The following is a 20,895-nucleotide window of genomic DNA, read 5'->3' on the forward strand; positions in this document are numbered from 1 at the left end:
AAGGGAGATGCAACACGTTTCCACAACACGCACCAACAACAAACCTCTTATGATGAGACCGCATAATGAAGAGGTTAAAGCAAGTGACATTTCACCTTTTTTGTCAAATAAATTGTTGTAGATTAAACATTGTGATATGAATTACATTTTTCTTTTATAGAAAACAAAACATTAAAGAAAAAATACAAGGACAAAAAAGAGAAAGAAAACCCTCAACCCTCCCACCCATACTGCTCAGTGACACCGCATACTATAGAATAAAATAGTAATTTGAAAAATGGAAAACATCTGAAAGAAAATGTCGTACAGTCAACCACATCAGTGGTATCCTGTCTATGAATTGTTTCTACTCAAGTAATGGACAAGGGGCAGCCAAACCTTATCAAATTGTTTCTCCCTGTTTCTCAGGAAATACCATATTCTCTCAAGATGAAGCGTACATTTAATTTAGCCAATGCTTAAATGCAGGAGCCTCCTCCTTTTTCCAGTGCGTCAAAATTAGTTTTTTTGCTGTAATCAGACCATATGAGAAGAGTTGTTTCTGTGCTCTCGTCAACCTAGGCATGGAGTCTGACAAACCCAGAATAATTAGGATCGGGGTCAATATCAATACTCAAAATATCAGAGAGTGTCTCAAATATCTTAATCCAATATCTTTGTATCCGAGGGCAAAGGGCGAAGCTGTGGAGAAGATTTGCATCTATTGCATTACATTTGTCACAGTGCGAAGAAATATCTGGGAATATGTTATGTAATTTTAATTTGGAATAATGGAGTCTATGTATGACTCGAAACTGGATAAGGCAATGTCTGGAGTTGATAGAGCACGCATTCATTTCTTCAAGGCTGTCTTCCCAGAGCTCGTCTGAAAAACATTTCACCTTTTAATTAAGACCTGAGGCCGATTCTACAAAATGCTAAATCTGTTCTCACCCTTTCAGACGCTTTGTAGTTTTAATGGGTCTAAAGGTTTAACCTTTGGCGAGACAGAAGACATCTGGGGCATGCATGCAGTTTCAACTCCCACAACTCACAATGTAATCAACAGGGGTGATAAAGTGCATGTGTTTGGTCCGACTAGTCAGGCCTCATTCACACGTACCAAACACCAATCAAGCAATGTTTGGTCATTAGCAGTGACTATAGTGACCAGTGATTAGCGCAGTGACATTTCAAGTCATTAGCAGTGACTATAGTGACCAGTGATTAGCGCAGTGACATTTCAAGTCATTAGCAGTGACTATAGTGACCAGTGATTAGCACAGTGACATTTCAAGTCATTAGCAGTGACTATAGTGACCAGTGATTAGCGCAGTGACATTTCAAGTCATTAGCAGTGACTATAGTGACCAGTGATTAGCGCAGTGACATTTCAAGTCATTAGCAGTGACTATAGTGACCAGTGATTAGCGCAGTGACATTTCAAGTCATTAGCAGGGACTAGTGACCAGTGCCATTTCAGATCAGCGGAACACGTAGCGAATCAGGCTGGAACCCAGGCTACATATGCAGGGCAATGAGGGCATGTGTTAACATCAAAATGGGCCGTAGGCATAGTTGATTTTCAGACCCCCCGTTATTTTTGGGCGTTTTACAAGTTTGGATCGTTAAACTTCAGTATAGACAAATTCACTGAGGCTTGCCTGGCTGCGGCCATTACTGAGGTGTACCATTAAGCGCAGCAGCACTGATTAGCTACACCTGGCCGCCTACGGAGCACCTGCTCCATGGATTACACCTCAGTAATGGCCACCCCTCTGTGAATTCGTCTATAGTTAACTCATTACAAGTGATGTCATTGAGTGTGACACACGTGTGCACCTACAGCCATCTCAAGGTACAGCATGTGCTGCATGCTGAGCAGTAAGCTGGGCGTGGGGCCTGGGGGGGGCAAAAAAGCACCCGTGCGTGCGTGCGTGCGTGCGTGCGTGTGTGTGTGACATGACAGAACATAGGCATTTGCCTTGCTGGCTTGCCTGCATGTGCATAAAAACGGCCCTGGTGAGGCTGCGTACACACCTAAAGAACAAATGTTCGGTCCGTGTGCGATGCCTGATTGCTATTTGATTGCTGCTCCAATTCATTTCCAATGGGAGTCACGTCGTTTGATCGGACAAACCTGTCCGATGTGGGGGCGGAGGGCACAACAAACACATCGGACACCTTGTAGTCAAAACAGCCAACGAACAGGGTGGGACTTCAGATTGGACAGAAGGGTGGTTTTTAACCGCCAACTAATAGGAGAGAACTTCCGTTCTTGACAGCACTGGGTGGGGTTTAGGCTGTAGTCTTCTGAGTTACGTGACACAGACTATTATATCGCTTGTTTGTATGTCTTCTTTTGGCTACGGCCGTGCGTAACTTGGAGAGTCCAAGTTGCGCACGGCTGTCTCCAGTGAGTGAGTCCAGTCTGGTACTAAGTTCTATTCTATATACAGAAATACAGGACGATAGCCAAAATAGCCGTCGGGCCTCGGCAGTTGTGAGGCTGCATTAATAATTAGTTCTAAAAGCATGTCTTTTTTACGGGGATCACTATTGATTTTAATAGTAGACGCATATATGTCTATGAGTAGCCTAGAGTAGAAATGTAATGGCAGCGTACGAGGTTCACATGCGCAAATATAACAGATGTACAAGTTATCGACACGAATGGTACTTACGGTATGGTACACGATGTAAGCTTGTAGATCTGTTTATTTTAAGCATGCGCCACCGCCACCACGCAAAGTTATGACGCGCGCACATGTGGGGGGAGAGACCCGATATATTTTATAGCTCTGGGAGAGACGCAGACAGAGAAATATTTAAAATCATCCTGTCTCGCTCTAGCGCACGGCCGCACGCATAAAGAGCCAATGGAGCAAATGTTAAATAAGCTACACAGGTGGTCCTAAATGATGAATTGATTACATTACTATAGCAAAAGACGTGCTATAGGTCAACTGCAGCGGAGCTGTTCTGACTTGAAGCTTAACTGACCAGCACGGCTTCAAGTTTAAACCATAAGATGACATGGAAATGCCCGTCGATTTGATGCGCAGAAATAACATAGGCCTATATCGAATCAGGTTAAGGTGCACACATGGAAGAAAAGTCCTTTTTATCGGGATTCGGGGATACTTTGTTGTAGGCTATACGTCTCCGGTGAATTGTATGCACCAGCAGCAAGCACATTATTGTTCAAACACCTGCTCCTCTGTTCATCTGTTGTCTTATTTGGCTAATAAAATAATTATTAAGAATTAATGCAATTTCAAGTTGTTGCTGCAATCATGATTCATGTTGCTGTTCTCTTCTCTCTGTGTGACTGAAGGTTGCGCCCAAAAATTGTAGACAGTGATTTCCCGCACCCCCTCATGTTATTTTTCCCTCCGTCGTAAAATGACCTTTTCTTTTTTTTCACTATTTGGTTCGCTTAACATGTCCACGTGTCATTTGTTTACATATTTGGTACGCTTTACAAAGTCCAGTGTGAACACCAAACGGACCAAAATCAAAATGCAAATATTTGGTCCTTGGTCCTTGATCCGGACCTTCTAAGTGAACTTTGAGTGTGAAAAACGGCCTCGACAAACTACCGCTAGCTGCTGCTGCAGTCAAGAAAACTACACTGAACATAATGTGCATCTATTTCCACGTATCGTAGCACCGCCCAAATCGCGCAAAGCATTGTGGGACATGGAGGCATCAAATCATAAAAATGTAATCAGTGGTTGGTCGGACAGATCAATGTGTCCGACAGGTGTGTACGAAGCCTGATATCTACACGCCGATCTGAGAAAATATCTGATTACTTGTCGTATTGTCAGCTTTTACATTTTTTTTTCCACCTGTAGACAAGTTTGCGAGGGAGCGTACCTATGTTCCCCAGGTTACCCCACTTACCCCCACAAAAAAGTTCTATGTTCCCTGCTTACCCAAAAAAGGTTCTATGTTCCCAGGGTTCTACTTTCATATAACCTTTTCATTTCATATAACCTTATATTTCATATAACCTTTTTTAGTTGAACATAGAAGTTCTATGTTCCCCACTCAACTAAAAAAGGTTATATGAAAGTTGGGGAACATAGAACCTTTTTTGCGGGGCGGGAGGAGTGGGGAACATAGAACCTGGGGAACATTAGCCTGGGCACCATTCCATTTCGGGTTCATGAACCGGTCGGGAGCGGATGATATCGCTACGTCATGTTGTAGTATTGTTTTGTAGTCAGCAATCTTCCGGAACTTCCTTTTCCCTCGAACCGATTTTTCTCAATAAAAGCTACAGGCTACGAGAGCTTTTATTGTTATTCTTCCGGTTTGAGGGAAAAGGAAGTTCCGTTTGATTGTTCCTGCATGATGACTACAAAACAATACTACAACACGTAACGATATCATCCGCGCCCAACCGGATCATAAGGCACAACAGAGACCAGGCTTTCCTCCGAGGTGGAAAGCCTGGTGAGGCGAGGTTAGGGGATGTCTGTTGAAACTGACAGGTGTGTTGTGTGATGTTACTTTCCAGGTGGAACTGCCGCAACACCTTAGATAACGAACGGTGGACGAGGAACCTCATTGGTCAATTTGTTACCGTGGAAGTTTGGAATTTGAATAGTGGGACTACGAAGAGACCAAGAAGTTGCCAACAACGATGGCAGGACAACATGAACAAACAAAAAAGGCGAAAGAAAGAAACAAATTTGCACTGAAATAATGTCTTTACATTTAAAGAAAATAAAGCATATTTATGCTTATTAAAATGTCATATTGAGTTTGAATTGATTATCTTTGTTTACCATTACCTTTTCTGTCAATTTCCTTGTAAAATTGTACATATTTTTTAGTTGTTTGGTGAATTGTTTTAAGTCATTAAAAATACAGCTATATGTGGTGTTTTCATTCATTCTCATCCAAATTGATTTACATGGGTACATTTGGAGTTTTAAAAAGGGTATCTTTGAAAAACAAAAAAAAGGTCCCGCACACCATCGGACACAAAATGTTGCTCTTTATTGGGTCGACGTTTCGGTCGATTAGACCTTCATCAGGACAAGGATAAGGATAATGAAAAACCTTTAACGATTAATATTGCAATTTCTTTTGGGACAAATCGTGGATTGACTGGGCTATATGTAGCCTACACCCTACATGCACGAGTGTCCACACACACACACACACACACACACACACACCTAAAGTCACACTCTTGCAAACGCAGAGGGAAACAAAGAAAGACATTACTAATATAGTATAGTATGTATAGTTTACATAGATACTCCACTGTTACGTTCTTAGCTTACGCATGTTTCATGATAACTACTTTTTATATATGTGATGTATGCCATGCTTTTTGTTATTGCTTAATGCAAGTCGCTCTGGATTAAGAGCGTCTGCTAAATGCCTAAATTGTAAATTACTATTGCTCTACTAATAAATCACATACTGTATACACGTGTCTCACACACACACACACACACACACACACACACACACACACACACACACACACACACACACACACACACACACACACACACACACACACACACACACACACACACACACACACACACACACACACACACACACACGCACGCACGCATCTTTGAAGGTATGGAGAACCATATGGACAGTGATGGAAACCAAACGCGAGAGTATTCACATTTGAATCTTTTTATTTGAGTGTGCAATGCAAGATAGAATGACTTGAATGTCCAGCCTCGGTGGGAAGGCTTAAAGTCCTATTATAACCCAGCTGTTGTCTATAGAAACTAAACGAAAATCCCCAGAAAATATCTTGATTTGAGTTGAGCTATAACATCACCAAGATACAACGTATTACTCAAGAATAAAGAGGAACTGCAAACATTAGTCCTTCTCCTTCCATTCAACAGCTAACATTTGAATCATTTTGATTCACTACATCATTTTTGCCCCTCGCCCAAAGATAATGAGGGGGACAAAATAGCTTTTCATTTTGAGTGGACCTGCCTAACCCATCAACCCCCATCCATGTCTGCGACTAACTTTCATAATGTCGCAATATCACTTTAGCCTCATAGAAACCCATGCTGTTGGGTGGAAACATGGTAAGTCCAAATTGTTTTTAATAGAGATACACGGTTTCTGCCCGACAGCATCAAAGTGCAGTTGGAATACCTAAAAGCACTACTCGCAGCACGCTCACACATGTGCTTCATATGCGTTCGTTAACTGGCAACGCATGTCGGAGCCACCGGTGAGTCTTAACCGGCCACGTATGTGTCTTACTCTTAACTGGCAACGCATGTCGGAGCCACCGGTGAGTCTTACTCTTAACTGGCAACGCATGTCGGAGCCACCGGTGAGTCTTACTCTTAACTGGCAACGCATGTCGGAGACACCGGTGAGTCTTAACCGGCCACGTATGTGTCTTACTCTTAACTGGCAACGCATGTCGGAGCCACCGGTGAGTCTTACTCTTAACTGGCAACGCATGTCGGAGACACCGGTGAGTCTTAACCGGCCACGTATGTGTCTTACTCTTAACTGGCAACGCATGTCGGAGCCACCGGTGAGTCTTAACCGGCCACGTATGTGTCTTACTCTTAACTGGCAACGCATGTCGGAGCCACCGGTGAGTCTTAACCGGCCACGTATGTCGGACTATTGGTATGTCGGACTAACGCATGCCCCCCATGAAGGGCTTCAGGTTAGTGAGCAACACTGTGATATTGGAGATTTGGTCTTAATGGGCCACTGCATTCTACTGTACAGCAAAGGTTCTCAACCTTTTCTGGATCAGTGCCCACTTGAAAATTGTGATGGCGTTCGTGAGTCACCCATCTGACGAGCACGTTTATTTGAATGATCACTCGATTGTGTTCCAGCTTAGATCCATGGAACTAACGTAGTATATTTCCAAGTTATTATCAGTATCGCAATGAAAACACACATTTCAAGGTTAGAAATTAGAAAAAAATCGTTTAAAAAAAAAAAAATAGTATTTATATTTTATATTTAGTTTAATTTCTTTACGGCACATCAGTGGGCTCTGGCCCACAGGTTGAGAATCACTGCTATTATGACCCATCGCAGACTTACTGTAATAACCCCTGCACACACTTTGCGAGTGACAGAAACAAAGCACTGCAACATGTTTTCATACCAACAGTTAGTCTGTTAGTGGAAGCTATACTGTTGTACTAGGAATTCGAATTAAACTCCTGTGTTTGAGGACAGCTAGCTGCAGGCATCTGAAACCCAACTGTAGTGCTCAGGCGTGTAAAATTCTATAAGTCTTTATTTCTCAAGCTTGACATTATGGACGACCTGATTCAAACAAACAGCTGAGAAAAGAAAGAAGAAAAAAAAAGACAGAGAAAATACAAATACGATTCCCTATGAATCAGCTTTTGAAAATGATAAAATAAAAGGAACTAAAATTCACAACCGTCTGGCAGTCATAATATCAGGGGCGAGTAGTGTATTGTAGTGTGTAGATAGTTGTAAATTAAACATTTCAAAGTATACAGTGCACTCCCCCCTGCATCGGTGCTGCAGCAGGTCTATCATAACCGTTACACAGTAGTTACCAATAAATGCACTTTAAAAAAACAGAACTGCAGTATATCTTTACCTCAAAAAACTGGCCCCATTCTTGGAAAGTAGGGCAGGGCGATAAGGACATCGTTTTTACCAAATACTTCAATATATATATTTATTTCTTCAACATTTTTGTAAAAAGGTGAACTGAAAACGGCAAGTCTATCAGCTCAGAACTCGAGAGAGCAACGCCTTGTGCGCTTGTGGATCGGCTATTTCCGCTGTTGAACATTTTCAACATTAACGAAAAGCATAAAATAGGGGCTAAGCGACTTATGCCAGATCACGATATCAAAAATCCCAGATCAAATCTGAGGCTAGACGAAATCTAGTCTCGGATCACGATATCGAAGTATCCAAATATTGCCCGGCCCTACTGAAAAGCTTTTCTTTCTTCGAGTGTGATGCAGAAAGCAGCCGAGCTTCCATAGGTCATTGGTCCGACATCCTACCTCAAACCCTAACCTAACCATAACCGCAAGCACGGGAGCAGCGCATGTCGGACTAATGCTCCGTCGGAATTGCGCGCGGATCGCCTGCACGGCCACCGCGCTCAATTAAGACAGATTGAATGCAGGTGCGCTCATTGCGCCGACGGCCAGGTTCAGACTCAGAGCCTCTGGGGGCGAGTGGGGGAATTCTTTCAACAAAAAGCTACATTCCAGTTCAGGATGGAGAGGACAGTTTCTCCGACGGTCTAAAAAGGCAGGGGCTAAAAAGCCCCCTTTCATAAGCATAAGATGAACAACAGAACAAGCTGATGTTTTCAGCAGGAGAAGTAGAGACAGGAGAGCAGGTACCGGAATGCTTTTTTTTATTCTCCTTTGGGGGGAGGGTGACGCCGCACGATAATTGTGCTGAGAACCTTGTGCCGTCCGGTCCACCCAACCCGCGGGGACCTGCGGGCAACGGGCCTGCCCGCGCATCACTAATAAGTAGTGTACAAAATAAAGGGGGGTGTACTTCTACAACAGTACCGTGGGCTGACAGGAAGAAACCTTGCATGTACAAAAACATTTTTTTTATCTAATATCTAATTTCTAGTAGTCATTTAGTCACAAGCTCTTAACCCATTCAGGCCTGACATCGAAATTAAAAAAAAAAAAAGGTTTTCTAAATCATGACAATTTTTTGAAAGATTTGAGGCACATTTGAATGATTTTTCAAAAATAGCAGACCTACAAGCTCGTAGCGCGCCACTCGGTGGTGCGCTATGAGCTTGTAGATCTGCTATTTTTCAATAGCTAAATTATAACATGTTTAAAACACCAAAAGGGGTTCCCGCCCAGAATGGGTTAATACTTTACATTGGTTCAATGTTTATAAAACCCACAAACTACTTCACTTTCTGCCCAACAGCAATGATATCTTATAGCCCATTGTTGCTGTCAGACAGAAACTTTGTATATTTCAACTTACGTTTTGTGTTTCGTAAATCAATTCCCTTACATTGGCATACTGTATTACACACAAAACGTAGCAGAAATACCTCATTGCAATTAACCCAATGTAAAGTTAAAGTGTCTGTGGTGTTATATAGATATTTAATCAATGAAAAAGGTATTTACAAGAACTGGCGACTAAATAAAATGACATTGGATCCATTGGATCACAGATAATTTTTTCCCCCATTTCCTGAAAAGCACAGTAACAGTTCTGGACATACAAGGTTTCCACCCGGAAGTGACGATTATGCAAAGTACAGTATGTCGTTCTCTATGGTGTTCTGAAGAGATACAGTCCTCATTAATGTCCCGTTCTCGTGCAGCGAGTCTCATCTTTCAATTTGTGCAAAAATATAGCAAGACTCAACCTCTGGTGAGCAACGTTTACATTTAGACGGCAAAAAAAACAAATTGAAAGCTTAAAGGAGCATTCAGTGATTTGGGTGATTTGGAAAAGACCCCAGTCCTCCCGGTAACAAGATATGCACATGCACACGATCTACAGTGTGGGAAGTACAACAGACCAACAGCACATGCACCAAGGCCTGCCCCACTCGATCATGATTGGAGGAAGGCCCCTCTCATCCTGATTGGATGAAGGCTTTGCCACCCAAAGCCCAAACCGAAACTAGGGTTTTTTGACCCCAGGGGCTCACTGGGGACAGGGAGGAACTCCTTATATGGTCAGCACACTTTATAGTAGGGAGGATTATCCAAAAAATAAGAAAAAATAAGTGATATTTGAATTAAGTGAAATCACTGAATATCCCTTTAACATTTCCAAAATAAGAGCATTTTTCTTTCCGTTCTGTTTTATGAAAATAAAAGCGCACTGACTTCAGATAGATCATTTGAATAAGTAGAAAATAAAGTAGCGCGAGAGAGAGCAATCGGGTATGAAAATAGCGTTCTCCATTTCTTTTCCTTTTTCTCTCAAACTATACAATTCTTTTTTCTTGTCAGTTTACATTTTTTTCTCTTGAAGTCCTTTCTTCCATCACCGAGCAAAAAGAGAAACAAAACATTCAACTCCACAGATCAAGAGAGAACTTGATGTAAAATTGCACATGTTAATCAGGGAAGGAAGGGGGTGAGAGAGATGTAGACAGAAAGAGAGAAGACACGAAGCCTGGTTTGGAGCACGTTCCAGGGACCCCCCAGAAGCCAATATTGTAGTTAAAAATGTTCGCTCTGAAATATATATTCAAAATTTTGCGCCACATTTTCACGACTTTTCAAAAATAGCAGACCTACAAGCTCGTAGCGCGCCACTCGGTGGCGCGCTACGAGCTTGTAGATCTGCTATTTTTCAATGGCTAAAGCATAACATAATGCTAACACCAAAAGGGGTTCCCGCCCAAAATGGGTTAAGCAGCTCTGCTGCTTTGGAGCACGGTCACGAGGGACGTTTGTTGAGAATCGCAAATCAATGAGCTTTTGGCTTATCACATCACTGCCTCATAGGTCATTCCAATGAAGCTTTTTGACTTCTGCTCACTTTCTTGCCAACTACCGGTAAAAACAAGCTACAGTACAATGAATTTAATGGCTTGCACGGCCCATATCGATCAATGTTGCGCACGAGTTGGAGCCAACATGCTCTACCTTCGTTTGCCCGGGAAAAATATGAGGAAAAGTGATAGAGTGCCACAGATTAGAACCAATTTCTCAACAACTACCAGTAATAGAAAATAATCGATAGTGGGGATCAATAAGAAATTGGATCGATAAGCAGTTCAACTCTAAAGGGGTGAAGCATTCCGTTGTGGTGCACACTGCGCACTGACGGCGTTGGCACGTGTGAAGCATGGAGTTCAACATTGGCGAACTTTGACTGGGCATCAACTAAAATAGAGTTTGACACCCACTTGGCAGGCATTTCTCTTTGTAGTTTTCTTTCAGCGAGTCAACCGCTCCAATGTCAGTCAAATAAACTACAAAGACCAGAAAACCAGCACTGCCCACAACCCACCAAACAGTGCGGGACATTGACACGTCTCGGCGCATCCACGTGTGGTGGCCAGCAACCTTCTGCCACAAACGTACGACCGTGCCCTTATATTTGGTTGTGCATCGTGTTCTGCACCGATAACAGCCGATCTATGAGCTCACAGATGCCCATGGTCTCTGGTATTGTTGGAAAACGGAGGCTTCTTGTCCATCTTGTATGAGATGACAGACTTGAAATTGTTACAGATGACCGATCCCTGGTCATACTCATATCCTAGCTTAACCCATTTTGGACTGAGGTCGATAAAAAAATAAAGTCTTCTAAATCCTAACATTTTTGAGAAAAACCCATCTTTCTATGTCAGTGGTGCTCAACCTTTTTCATGTCAAGGACCCCCAGAATTATCTCTATTGGGCCACGGACCCCCATCTCAAAATATGTAGTTCCAGGGACCCCCCAGAAGTCAATATTTTAGTTAAAAATGTTCGCTCGGAAATATATATATTCAAAGATTTGCGCCACATTTTCACGACTTTTCAAAAATAGCAGACCTACAAGCTCGTAGCGCGCCACTCGGTGGCGCGCTATGAGCTTGTAGATCTGCTATTTTTCAATGGGGTTCCCAAAGGGGTTCCCACCCAAAATGGGTTAAGCAGCTCTGCTGCAACGATGGAAGCATCAGCAACAGTGGGAGGCTTGCGGCCACTTTCCTTGAAGTTTAGCAGAATGTGCTGTCCATGAGGCCTGTGCAGTATTGCCACTCGGCGTGTTTCAACCACGCTGACCGCCATCACCTCCTTTGCCAGCAGCGGGCAGAGTGGCAACCTGAGCCTTTTATGGCCTTGGCAAACGCCACCACTGGATGGCGCCACAGAGACTACGGTCAGATGACACACCATCGATCAACCATCTGTGAGCACGTAGATCGGCTATTTCCGGTGTGAGACACCGGCGTACAACCAAGTATAAAGAAATGAGAGGGAAAGACACAAAGATGACAGTTTGAAATGAAGAGAGAGAGAAAGCGAGTGAGTGAACCGTTACATATAGAAAATATGAGAGTGGGGGAGAAAAGGGAAGAGAAGAGGACACAAGGTAAGGAAAAGGAAACAAACGGTAAGATATGAGAATGACAACACACATCTACAGATTAAATGAGGTATTGCACAGATTAATAAAAAAAAAAAAAAAGCATAAAGGCAACAAAAATGTACAGCAAGTCAACAGAACATTTACAATTATCATCTGAGATTACGGTTTCAAAGACAGGACACGGTTTAGTGTCATTATCATCTCTATGGGATAGAAGGGGGTCAGGGAGGGAGGGAGGGAGGGAGGAAGCTCGCTAGTCGTCCCACTCATCATCATCCTCAAAGTCCTCATCTTCATCGTCGTCATCGTCCTCATCTGTGGAGGAGAGGGCATTGATTTATACAAATATGTCAAATTGACAGTACAAGAGATAGAGCAGTGTAACATTGTTAAGTTAAGTCATATAGAGCACTCTAAGGGTATGTTCACACTAGCCAACTTTAAAAGAAAATAGGCACCTTTTATTAGGTGCTAAGTATACAAAAACGACTAGCCTTTTGTATACTTAGCACCTAATAAAAGGCTCTGAATGTCCGTGGACTCCGTGCTGCTCCAGTCTCTTCTCCTTATGCAACTCATGTCCTTGTACCTGTGAAGCACCGGATCAGCACGTTGGTAGACTCCCTTTGTTCCTGTAAACCCATTATTACCTAATTAGACAGGAGGGAGCGTAGGGCAGCGACCAAACTGTCACATCGCACCGTTTTGTGGATAACGGTGTGTGTGTGTGAATACCTGCCTACTGTCTTAGGCAGCCAATCAAAGGTGTATATATGTATGGTGGTGCTCGGGTGGCGCAGTGGTTAAAGTCCCTGCTCACCACCACGGGAGGCTGAGAGTTCGAATCTTTGTCGGGGCGTCTACGCAAAAACACAATTGGCCCGTGTTCAGGGGAGGGAAGCCGGCCGGGGGGAAGGTGATGTTGGTCGTATTTTGACTAGGGAACCAGGCTGGGGGCCGAGTCCGCATGCGCGAAAAATTAGTTTCATTTGTTTCATTTGTTAATTAAAAATTGTTCTCAACCAGTGGTCCGGGGACCACCAGTGGTCCTTGAGGGGGTGCCCAGTTTGACATGCATAGGCTACTGACCCCCATTTAATGCCATTTATATCTGGGACACCCCCCCCAAAACCAAACAAAAAACTTTTTCTTTAAAACAAAAAGTTCTTCCAGGGGCCACAAGGGGGCGCTCTGCGGGCCGCAAATGGCCCGCAGGCCGCCTATTCGGGAACCCTGTCCTATGGGCTGGGGGCGTGTCACCTGTCAGCAGGGAGTGTTGGGCAGGAGGAGTAGCATGAATCAAGGACTGTCTAAAGAGGACGAGACGCGAAGACCGTACGGGCGACGCCATGTTGCTTATGGTGCTCCATGGAAGGAAAGAAACATGCGCAGTTGAGACCAAGGAAGCTGAACGCGGAAGTGTTGGCTGCATATAGCCCATTGCGCATGTTTCTTTCCTTCCATGGAGCACCATAAGCAACATGGCGTCGCCCGTACTGTCTTCGCGTCTCGTCCTCTTTAGACAGTCCTTGGCATGAATGAAGGCCCTACGTCCTGCCGGCGGTGGCTGGTGAGTCAGTAGGATACAGCAGGGACAACAACACACGTGTGTGGGGAGGAACCAATTGGGCATAATGACTCAATTGTGGAGGAAAAACTGGCTACATTTTTTTTGGCTACTCTGAATTAAAATAAACAAATAATGCATTTGTTTGTATGTAATGTGTTTTGTTGTTGTTATTATTATTTATTTATTTTTGTATTTATGGACATTTCCATAAATATATATATTTGTGCTGCCATGGGGTTGTGGGGGGAAAAATATATATGTGAATAATTGCTTTGAAAATACTATGTTGTAAAGAAAAATCAATAAACATAATCCATTTTGGGCGGGAACCCCTTTTGGTGTTTTAAACATTATGTTATAATTTAGCTATTGAAAAATAGCAGATCTACAAGCTCATAGCGCGCCACTCGGTGGCGCGCTATGAGCTTGTAGCTCTGCTATTTTTGAAAAATCGTGAAAATGCGGCACAAATCTTATATTCTTTCAGAAGACTTTTTTTCTTTTTTTTTTTTTACGTCAGGCCTAAACGGGTTAAAATAAATAAAATAAACAAATAATACTAATAGAAATAAAGTGTATGGTTGATTGCGTCAAAAGGTGCACATAACGGTGTGATATGTACGTATCTGTGTCTCCATGTGTTCCGTGTGTGTACCTGAGGAGTGAATGGCCTTGCTTCTCTTCTGCATCACCTCCATCAGAGCTCCTACGATGCCCGCCGACGGAGCGGCGCTGGCGGGGGAGGATTCTTCCCCTTTCTGGAGGACAACCAGAGAACACACCGGTTAGCACACACTAGGGCTTCTCATTTCATGTCAAAGACCCGCAAAATGTATATGGATCTGGTCTACGGACCACCGTCTGGAAATATCTTGTGCCAGGGGACACCCCTATACAAGATGTGTCATAGGGTTGAAAACGTTCCAAAAGTATTCGATAGCCGATGACAAAAGGACCCTGCCTCCGATTGGCCTATACCGACACTGCCGGCCTTACCAGAGTTTCCTCCGAGGTGAAAGATACATGCTGGATAGTCTGCCGCGCGGTTACTCTGTGGTGGGAAATAAATAAATAATACAAGTACGATATAATACAGGAGAATGACAGCTTGGCAGGCGCGACAGTAACTTTTATTTTTTGTAGAAGAGGCAAACTAATATTGTTTATGCCGTTGGCCTGTTTATTTGTCTGTGTAAAACATTGAAATATTATTGTACTGTAAAAAAGCTCTCTTTTCCCTTGATGTTTATCTTTTTTTGTATAATAGTATTAGTTTACTATAATTAGATTAATACCTTGATCTTTATCTTTTTCAGTATAATAGTATTAGTTTACTAGAATTAGATTAATACTCGATAATCAACACTAACACTTTAATTTAGAACACAGCCAAATCAAATCATAGTACGTACGTGTTAAATCAATTATTCAATCAAAGCAAACGGCACAAACAATATTAGTTTGCCTCTTCTACAAAAATTAAAGTTACAAGTTACTGTCGCGTGTTGCCATTCTCTTGTACTTGTACTATTTCCCACCACAGAGTACCCTCGCATCTCGGAGGACAGGCAAGACGGGCAGTGTCGGTAGGCCAATCAGAGGCAGGCGGGGGTTACCATGTCTATGCTCGGACGCACTAGATTCTAGATTCACACTGGGTCCATACTCCCTACCTCGCCAGCCTCGTCCTTAAAGGGACACTTCACCCTTTTTGCAAAAAGATATATGTTAATGACGTTTAGAAGCTTTAGAACACTTTCCTGGGGGTCTTTATGTGTGTAATATGTGGTTTTAGATATTTTAGATTGTAGCAGTGAGCCCGGTGTCTCTGATGTCATGGACACTGGGCTCACTTCCTTCCTGGACTACAATTCCCATAATTCTTTGGTGCACTGCTCCTCCTTGTGGATAGGGAGAGGGCTGTCTACTGAGACAACATGTAATCCAGGAAGGAAGTGAGCCCAGTGTCCATGACATCAGAGACACTGGGCTCACTACTACAATCTAAAATATCTAAAACCACATATTACACACATAAAGACCCCCAGGAAAGTGTTCTAAAGCTTCTAAACGTCATTAACATGTATTTTTCCTCAAAAAGGGTGAAGTGTCCCTTAATGACAGGCACTAGAACCACTATATAAAGCAAGGAGTCTGGCAGTAGTACACCATGTGTTAGCAGTCCAGTGAGGCAGATGGACAGCAGTGCTGCTATTCTAGGGCTGGCTAACTTAAGATGCTCAGCAGAAATATTATCCATGCTTTATTATCAGCTAGTTGCCTTATGGCTTGGTGGATCTCTTTAGGGCTGAATAGTTCTATTCTATACAGAATAGGTTCACTAACTGACACAGTTGAACAAAGCAGCATAGTGCTCCATAGTTCAGTTATGTTATCTGCACCGGCAGACACACCTTCAATATTGCAAGGCAGTACTGCTTTAGACCCATTTATAGTTTTAACCCATTTTGGGCGGGAACCCCTTTTGGTGTTAGCATTATGTTATGTTTTAGCTATTGAAAAATAGCAGATCTACAAGCTCGTGGCGCGCTACAAGCTTGTAGGTCTGCTATTTTTGAAAAATCGAAGAACGAAGATGGTGCGATCGTACAAAAACAAACGGAGGAACCTATTTTCGCCGGATTTTCACGGATCAAACAAGCAAGCAAGATGGCGATTGGTGCGATGGAATGTAAACACACGGCGCAAGCTATCTTCGGCGGAATTTCGACGATCAAAAGCCCAGATACTTCAGCGTATGATCTAAAAGGTAATAAAACAATCTCGGCAGCGTATAATATTTGATTATAATGCGGGTAACGCGTAGTACGCAGTAGAACTGTTAAGAGAGTGTCTGTTCTCCCACAGTAAAATAATACATCCTCAGCGGAGAGCTTTGCCCAGTCCATCTTAGCCACATATTCACCATTACTCTCATTAGTTAATCCATTGAGACCTGGAACGCATCCATGTCACGTTAGCGTTTAACCACATTAACCATTAACCCATTTTGGGCGGGAACCCCTTTTGGTGTTTTAAACATTATGTTATAATTTAGCTATTGAAAAATAGCAGATCTACAAGCTCATAGCGCGCCACCGAGTGGCGCGCTATGAACTTGTAGGTCTGCTATTTTTGAAAAATCGTTAAAATGTGCCTCGAATGCCTCAACTTTCCGAAAATTGTCATGATTTAGAAAACTTTTTTTTTTTTTAAATGTCGACGTCAGGCCTGAATGGGTTAACTCAGGGAGCCTACCAGTGTCAAGCGTCATCTCATCTGTCATCTCCAGGGGGAAATGATCAGTAGTGTAGCTAAAAACTAGACTAAAATGCTAGGAAGGGGACTAGTGGACAAGACAAGAGATCCAGTAGAAGTCATTTTACACTTGGTTCAATTCATGTAGAAACAGTTTCCCTTATACCGTACTGTGTTGAATCTAAGACGACGACTGATTATAAGACGACCCCCATTTTGCAGGACTCATTTGTGGAAAAATAACATTGAATGTCAAATAGTCTAGTCCCAGATGATAATACGAACATGTTTTTTAGGATATTTCCATTGGAACACAACGTAGTCTTATATTCAGACCAACAAATGAACAAATGATTAATAAAAATGTGCCCATCATTTATAGCGCCCGGACCACTTTTACCGGCGCACCGGAAGTTGTTGTGAATGTCTGTGTAGCAGCTAACAATAGCCACACCACTCTAGAGTCGATCGACAACAACGGGAGGTAAGAATGAATCTATCGCGGAGCGCCGTCTAACACAGGATCTTTTTTCATAATTAGACGGGATGATTTAGATCGCGAGTTATGAACGTTTTAAAGATTTTCGTTTTCGTTCTCTAAACAGGCAGGGAACATTTCCGATGACGTGTCACTGTTGTGCAACACCGAGGATTGGGCAACAAGCGCTCCTAGGCTGTGGAGCGATGCGATCGGTTTTGATATCATTAATCTCCGTCCCATTTATCAATCTCCGTCTGGGGCACTTGACCATGAACTTGAACCTGACGGTGATCTCTGTCTGGGGCCTCTAAACTGTTAAGTAGACGAAAATAACAGATAGAAAAACACATGGTGATGCATTGTGAGCTTGCATATCTGCTAATTAAACTCTCTCTCTCTCTCTAATAATCGTTCATTAATCGTAATCGAGGCTCAAGTTTGAAATACTCATTTTTACTGGCATCTTCACTGTTACCAGATGTTAACTTAAATCATTAATGTGTATAAATTGAGTGCGAGTGTGGGAGCAACAAACTTCAGAAAGCTGTGCTATCCCTTAAGGACCAGTAAAAAGTGTTTTTGCGTGCTGTGATGACAATGTCTTCCCCCGAACAATGTCATCACTGTTTATTTTGACAAAAATAGTCCATCTACAAGCTCACAATGCGTTATGAACTTGTACATTTTTGACATATACTGTATATCAAGTATCGCTATTGAGATTTTTGGTATATATTTTTATATATATATATATATATATATATAACAAATGCGATATTAGATTTTTGTTCAGTAAATTGAAATTGAGTGTGCATAATAAAGTCGTTTGTTCAAAATTGATTGAACGGCAGATGGTATTTTTGAGAAAAAAATCCAAAATGACACAAGATGCTTTTTTTTGGTGTTAGCATTATGTTGTGCTTTAGCTATTTTTGAAAAAGTTGAAGAACGACTGACATAGAAACATAGCTTTTTCAGAAAACTGTCAGGATGTAGAAGACATTTTTAGAACCTGATCTCAGGTCAAAATGGGTTAGTGGGTTGAACATATTTCCCCCCCCACTGAAACCCCACCAGCAGAACCAGGGCTGCTGCAGTACTTACCTTGAGTTTGGTGCCTTGTCTGATCTGTTCCAGGAGCGAGTCTCGTCCCCCGGAGGTGGAGGTGGGCCTCTCCTTCTGCTCCACCCTCTTGAGCTGCTTGCCATCCCTGATCTGACTCAGCAGCGCATTCTTACCCTCGCCGCCGCCCGCGCCCGAGTCCGACACCACCGCCGCGGCGGAGGAGGAGGGGGGGGGTCCCGGAGGGGGAGGGGGTCCCGGTGGGGGAGGGGGCGGTGGAGGGGGCGGCGGAGGGGGAGAAGCAGCGCCCATGCTGGGCGGAGCAGCGGTGGGCGGCGGTGGAGGAGGGGGCGGGGCCGCCGGCAGGGAGGCGGCGTGGCTGGAGGCGGCGGGAGGAGGAGGGGGCGGGAGGGACACCCGGCTGGGGGGTGGAGGGGGCGGGGGGGCCGACACACCCGGCCGGGAGGGGGGCGGCGGCGGGGGCGCCGAGAGGGGGGCCCGGGAGGGGGGAGGCGGGGGCGGGGCGCCCCGGCCGCCGCGGGCCGGGGGCGGGGGGGGAGGGGCCGAGCCGTGGTGGGGGGGCGGGGGAGGCGGGCCTCCTCTGGAGGGAGGGGGTGGCGGGGCTGGAGAGAGAGAGAGAGAGAGAGAGAGAGAAATGAAGGTTAAAGATGTTCCAAGTACTACCTATGTCTATTCAGAGGTTCTCAAATCACAGTGGCCTTGTGGTTAGAGTGTCCGCCCTGAAACTGGGAGGTCGGGATTCGATCCCCGGCCGGGTCATACCAAAGACGGTAAAAATGGGACCCAATGCCTCCCTGCTTGGCACTCGGCATCAAAGGGTTGGATTGGGGGGTCAAATCAACTAATCAAATGATTCCCGAGTGCGGCACGGCTGCAGCTCACCGCTCCTTGGCTGCGGCTCACCGCTCCAAGAGATGGGTCAAATGCGGAGAACAAACTTCACTGCGGTAACGCGTGTGACTAATCGTACGACTTTGACTTTCAAATCTATTGGTCAGGACCCCAAGTGGGATTGCGGGATGGTGGTGGTGGGGTCACAATCACATTTATTTGTACTGTATTTATTTATTAACCCATTATGGGTGGGAACCCCTTTTGGTGTTAGCATTATGTTATGCTTTAGCTTTTGAAAAATAGCAGATCTACAAGCTCATAGCGCGCCACCGAGTGGCGCGCTACGAGCTTGTAGGTCTGCTATTTTTGAAAAATCGAAGAACCACCGACATAGAAACATAGCTTTTTCAGAAAACTGTCAGGATGTAGAAGACATTTTTAGAATCTGATCTCAGGTCAGAATGGGTTAAAATAAATGTATTTTATTTAAGTTTAGGCAACAGATATAGAGCGTCGCAGTTCCGCCCTCCTTTCATGACGACGAGAGCCTCGGAAGAGAATTCCCCGTTCATTTTCCTCATAGACATTTCAAAAAGTATTTTTTTAAAAGACGTTTACGCCGCGGACAAAGCCAACTGGGCTCGTGAAAAGTCATGACAATAAACGTGTAAAATTGTATCCTTTTTCTTTCCTTCTTTCTAATTATTTGATCGGCCCAAAACATTGTGCTTATTGTCATGATTTGCCATGGCTTTGTCTGCGGCGGAAAGGCCTTTATATAAATACTTTTTGAAAAGTCTATGGGGAAAATTAACGGGGAATTATTGTCGGGGGCGGGAGTGCGGCGCTCTATAGGCTATATACGGTAAGCTTCAGCTTTCTGTAGCTTTTAACCCATTTTGACCTGGGAACGATTCTATAAATGTCTTCTGAATCCTGACAGTTTTCTGAAAAAGCTATAAGCTTTCGTTCTTCGGTTTTTCAAAAATAGCAGACTTACAAGCTCGTAGCGCGCCACTCGGTGGCGCGCTACGAGCTTGTAGATCTGCTATTTTTCAATAGCTAAATTATAACATAATGCTAACACCAAAAGGGGTTCCCGCCCAGAATGGGTTAAACTATGCTGAAAAGACAAAATCAGCAGGAATCACAGTGTTATAAATGTAATCATTTCTAATAAATATTCCTATTCATGCTTGAATGCTTAATTTCATCCTTGAAACTACACAATAAATAAGTAAAGTATGGTGTTACCAAAACATTTTCCAAATAAACGCCACTTTTGGCCTCCTCAATTTTCTGTCCTCACTTTTTAATCCTCAATTCCGTGCTCAGCCAATCAAATCATCGCTATGGGGAACACACGCACACACAAAGATGGGCATAGGAGGGGGCTGGCGCTCCTCAAAATAATAATAAAAACGTTTGTCTAGTTGGTATAATGTTACTCTCGTATACGTTTTGGTCTTTCACTGCAAACCCACACACAACAGGCATATACTGTAGGAAAAAAAAACTGGAAGTCAATATTCAGCGACTTACAATTCAACCCATGAGTCATGACACGACACAATCTGCAACTGTAAGTGATTTATGTCGCCGTAGATGGACTGTG

The 20,895-nt window shown here is 43.5% G+C and overlaps 3 protein-coding genes across 3 annotated transcripts in view; 2 read left to right on the forward strand and 1 right to left on the reverse strand.

The window, feature by feature from the left end:
• Nucleotides 1-4,867, forward strand: part of lmod2b (leiomodin 2 (cardiac) b) — a 28,880-nt gene extending 24,013 nt beyond the window's left edge. The window contains exon 6 of the mRNA XM_079494415.1: nt 4,508-4,867. Coding sequence (XP_079350541.1) covers nt 4,508-4,534 — 27 coding nt within the window. The 3' untranslated portion in view covers nt 4,535-4,867. The remainder of the gene's footprint in view (nt 1-4,507) is intronic.
• Nucleotides 1-20,895, forward strand: part of asb15b (ankyrin repeat and SOCS box containing 15b) — a 128,437-nt gene that overhangs the window by 55,127 nt on the left and 52,415 nt on the right. The gene's annotated exons all lie outside the window — the stretch shown is intronic.
• The window catches only part of LOC306916261 (actin nucleation-promoting factor WASL-like), a 73,433-nt gene continuing 64,120 nt past the window's right edge, over nt 11,583-20,895 (reverse strand). The window contains exons 8-10 of the mRNA XM_079494081.1: nt 18,468-19,048; nt 14,280-14,382; nt 11,583-12,369 (exon numbers count right to left, since the gene is read on the reverse strand). Coding sequence (XP_079350207.1) covers nt 12,308-12,369; nt 14,280-14,382; nt 18,468-19,048 — 746 coding nt within the window. The 3' untranslated portion in view covers nt 11,583-12,307. The remainder of the gene's footprint in view (nt 12,370-14,279; nt 14,383-18,467; nt 19,049-20,895) is intronic.

This window comes from Electrona antarctica (assembly GCF_951216825.1).
Source record: "Electrona antarctica genome assembly, chromosome: 23".
In the NCBI taxonomy this organism is placed as follows: domain Eukaryota; kingdom Metazoa; phylum Chordata; class Actinopteri; order Myctophiformes; family Myctophidae; genus Electrona; species Electrona antarctica.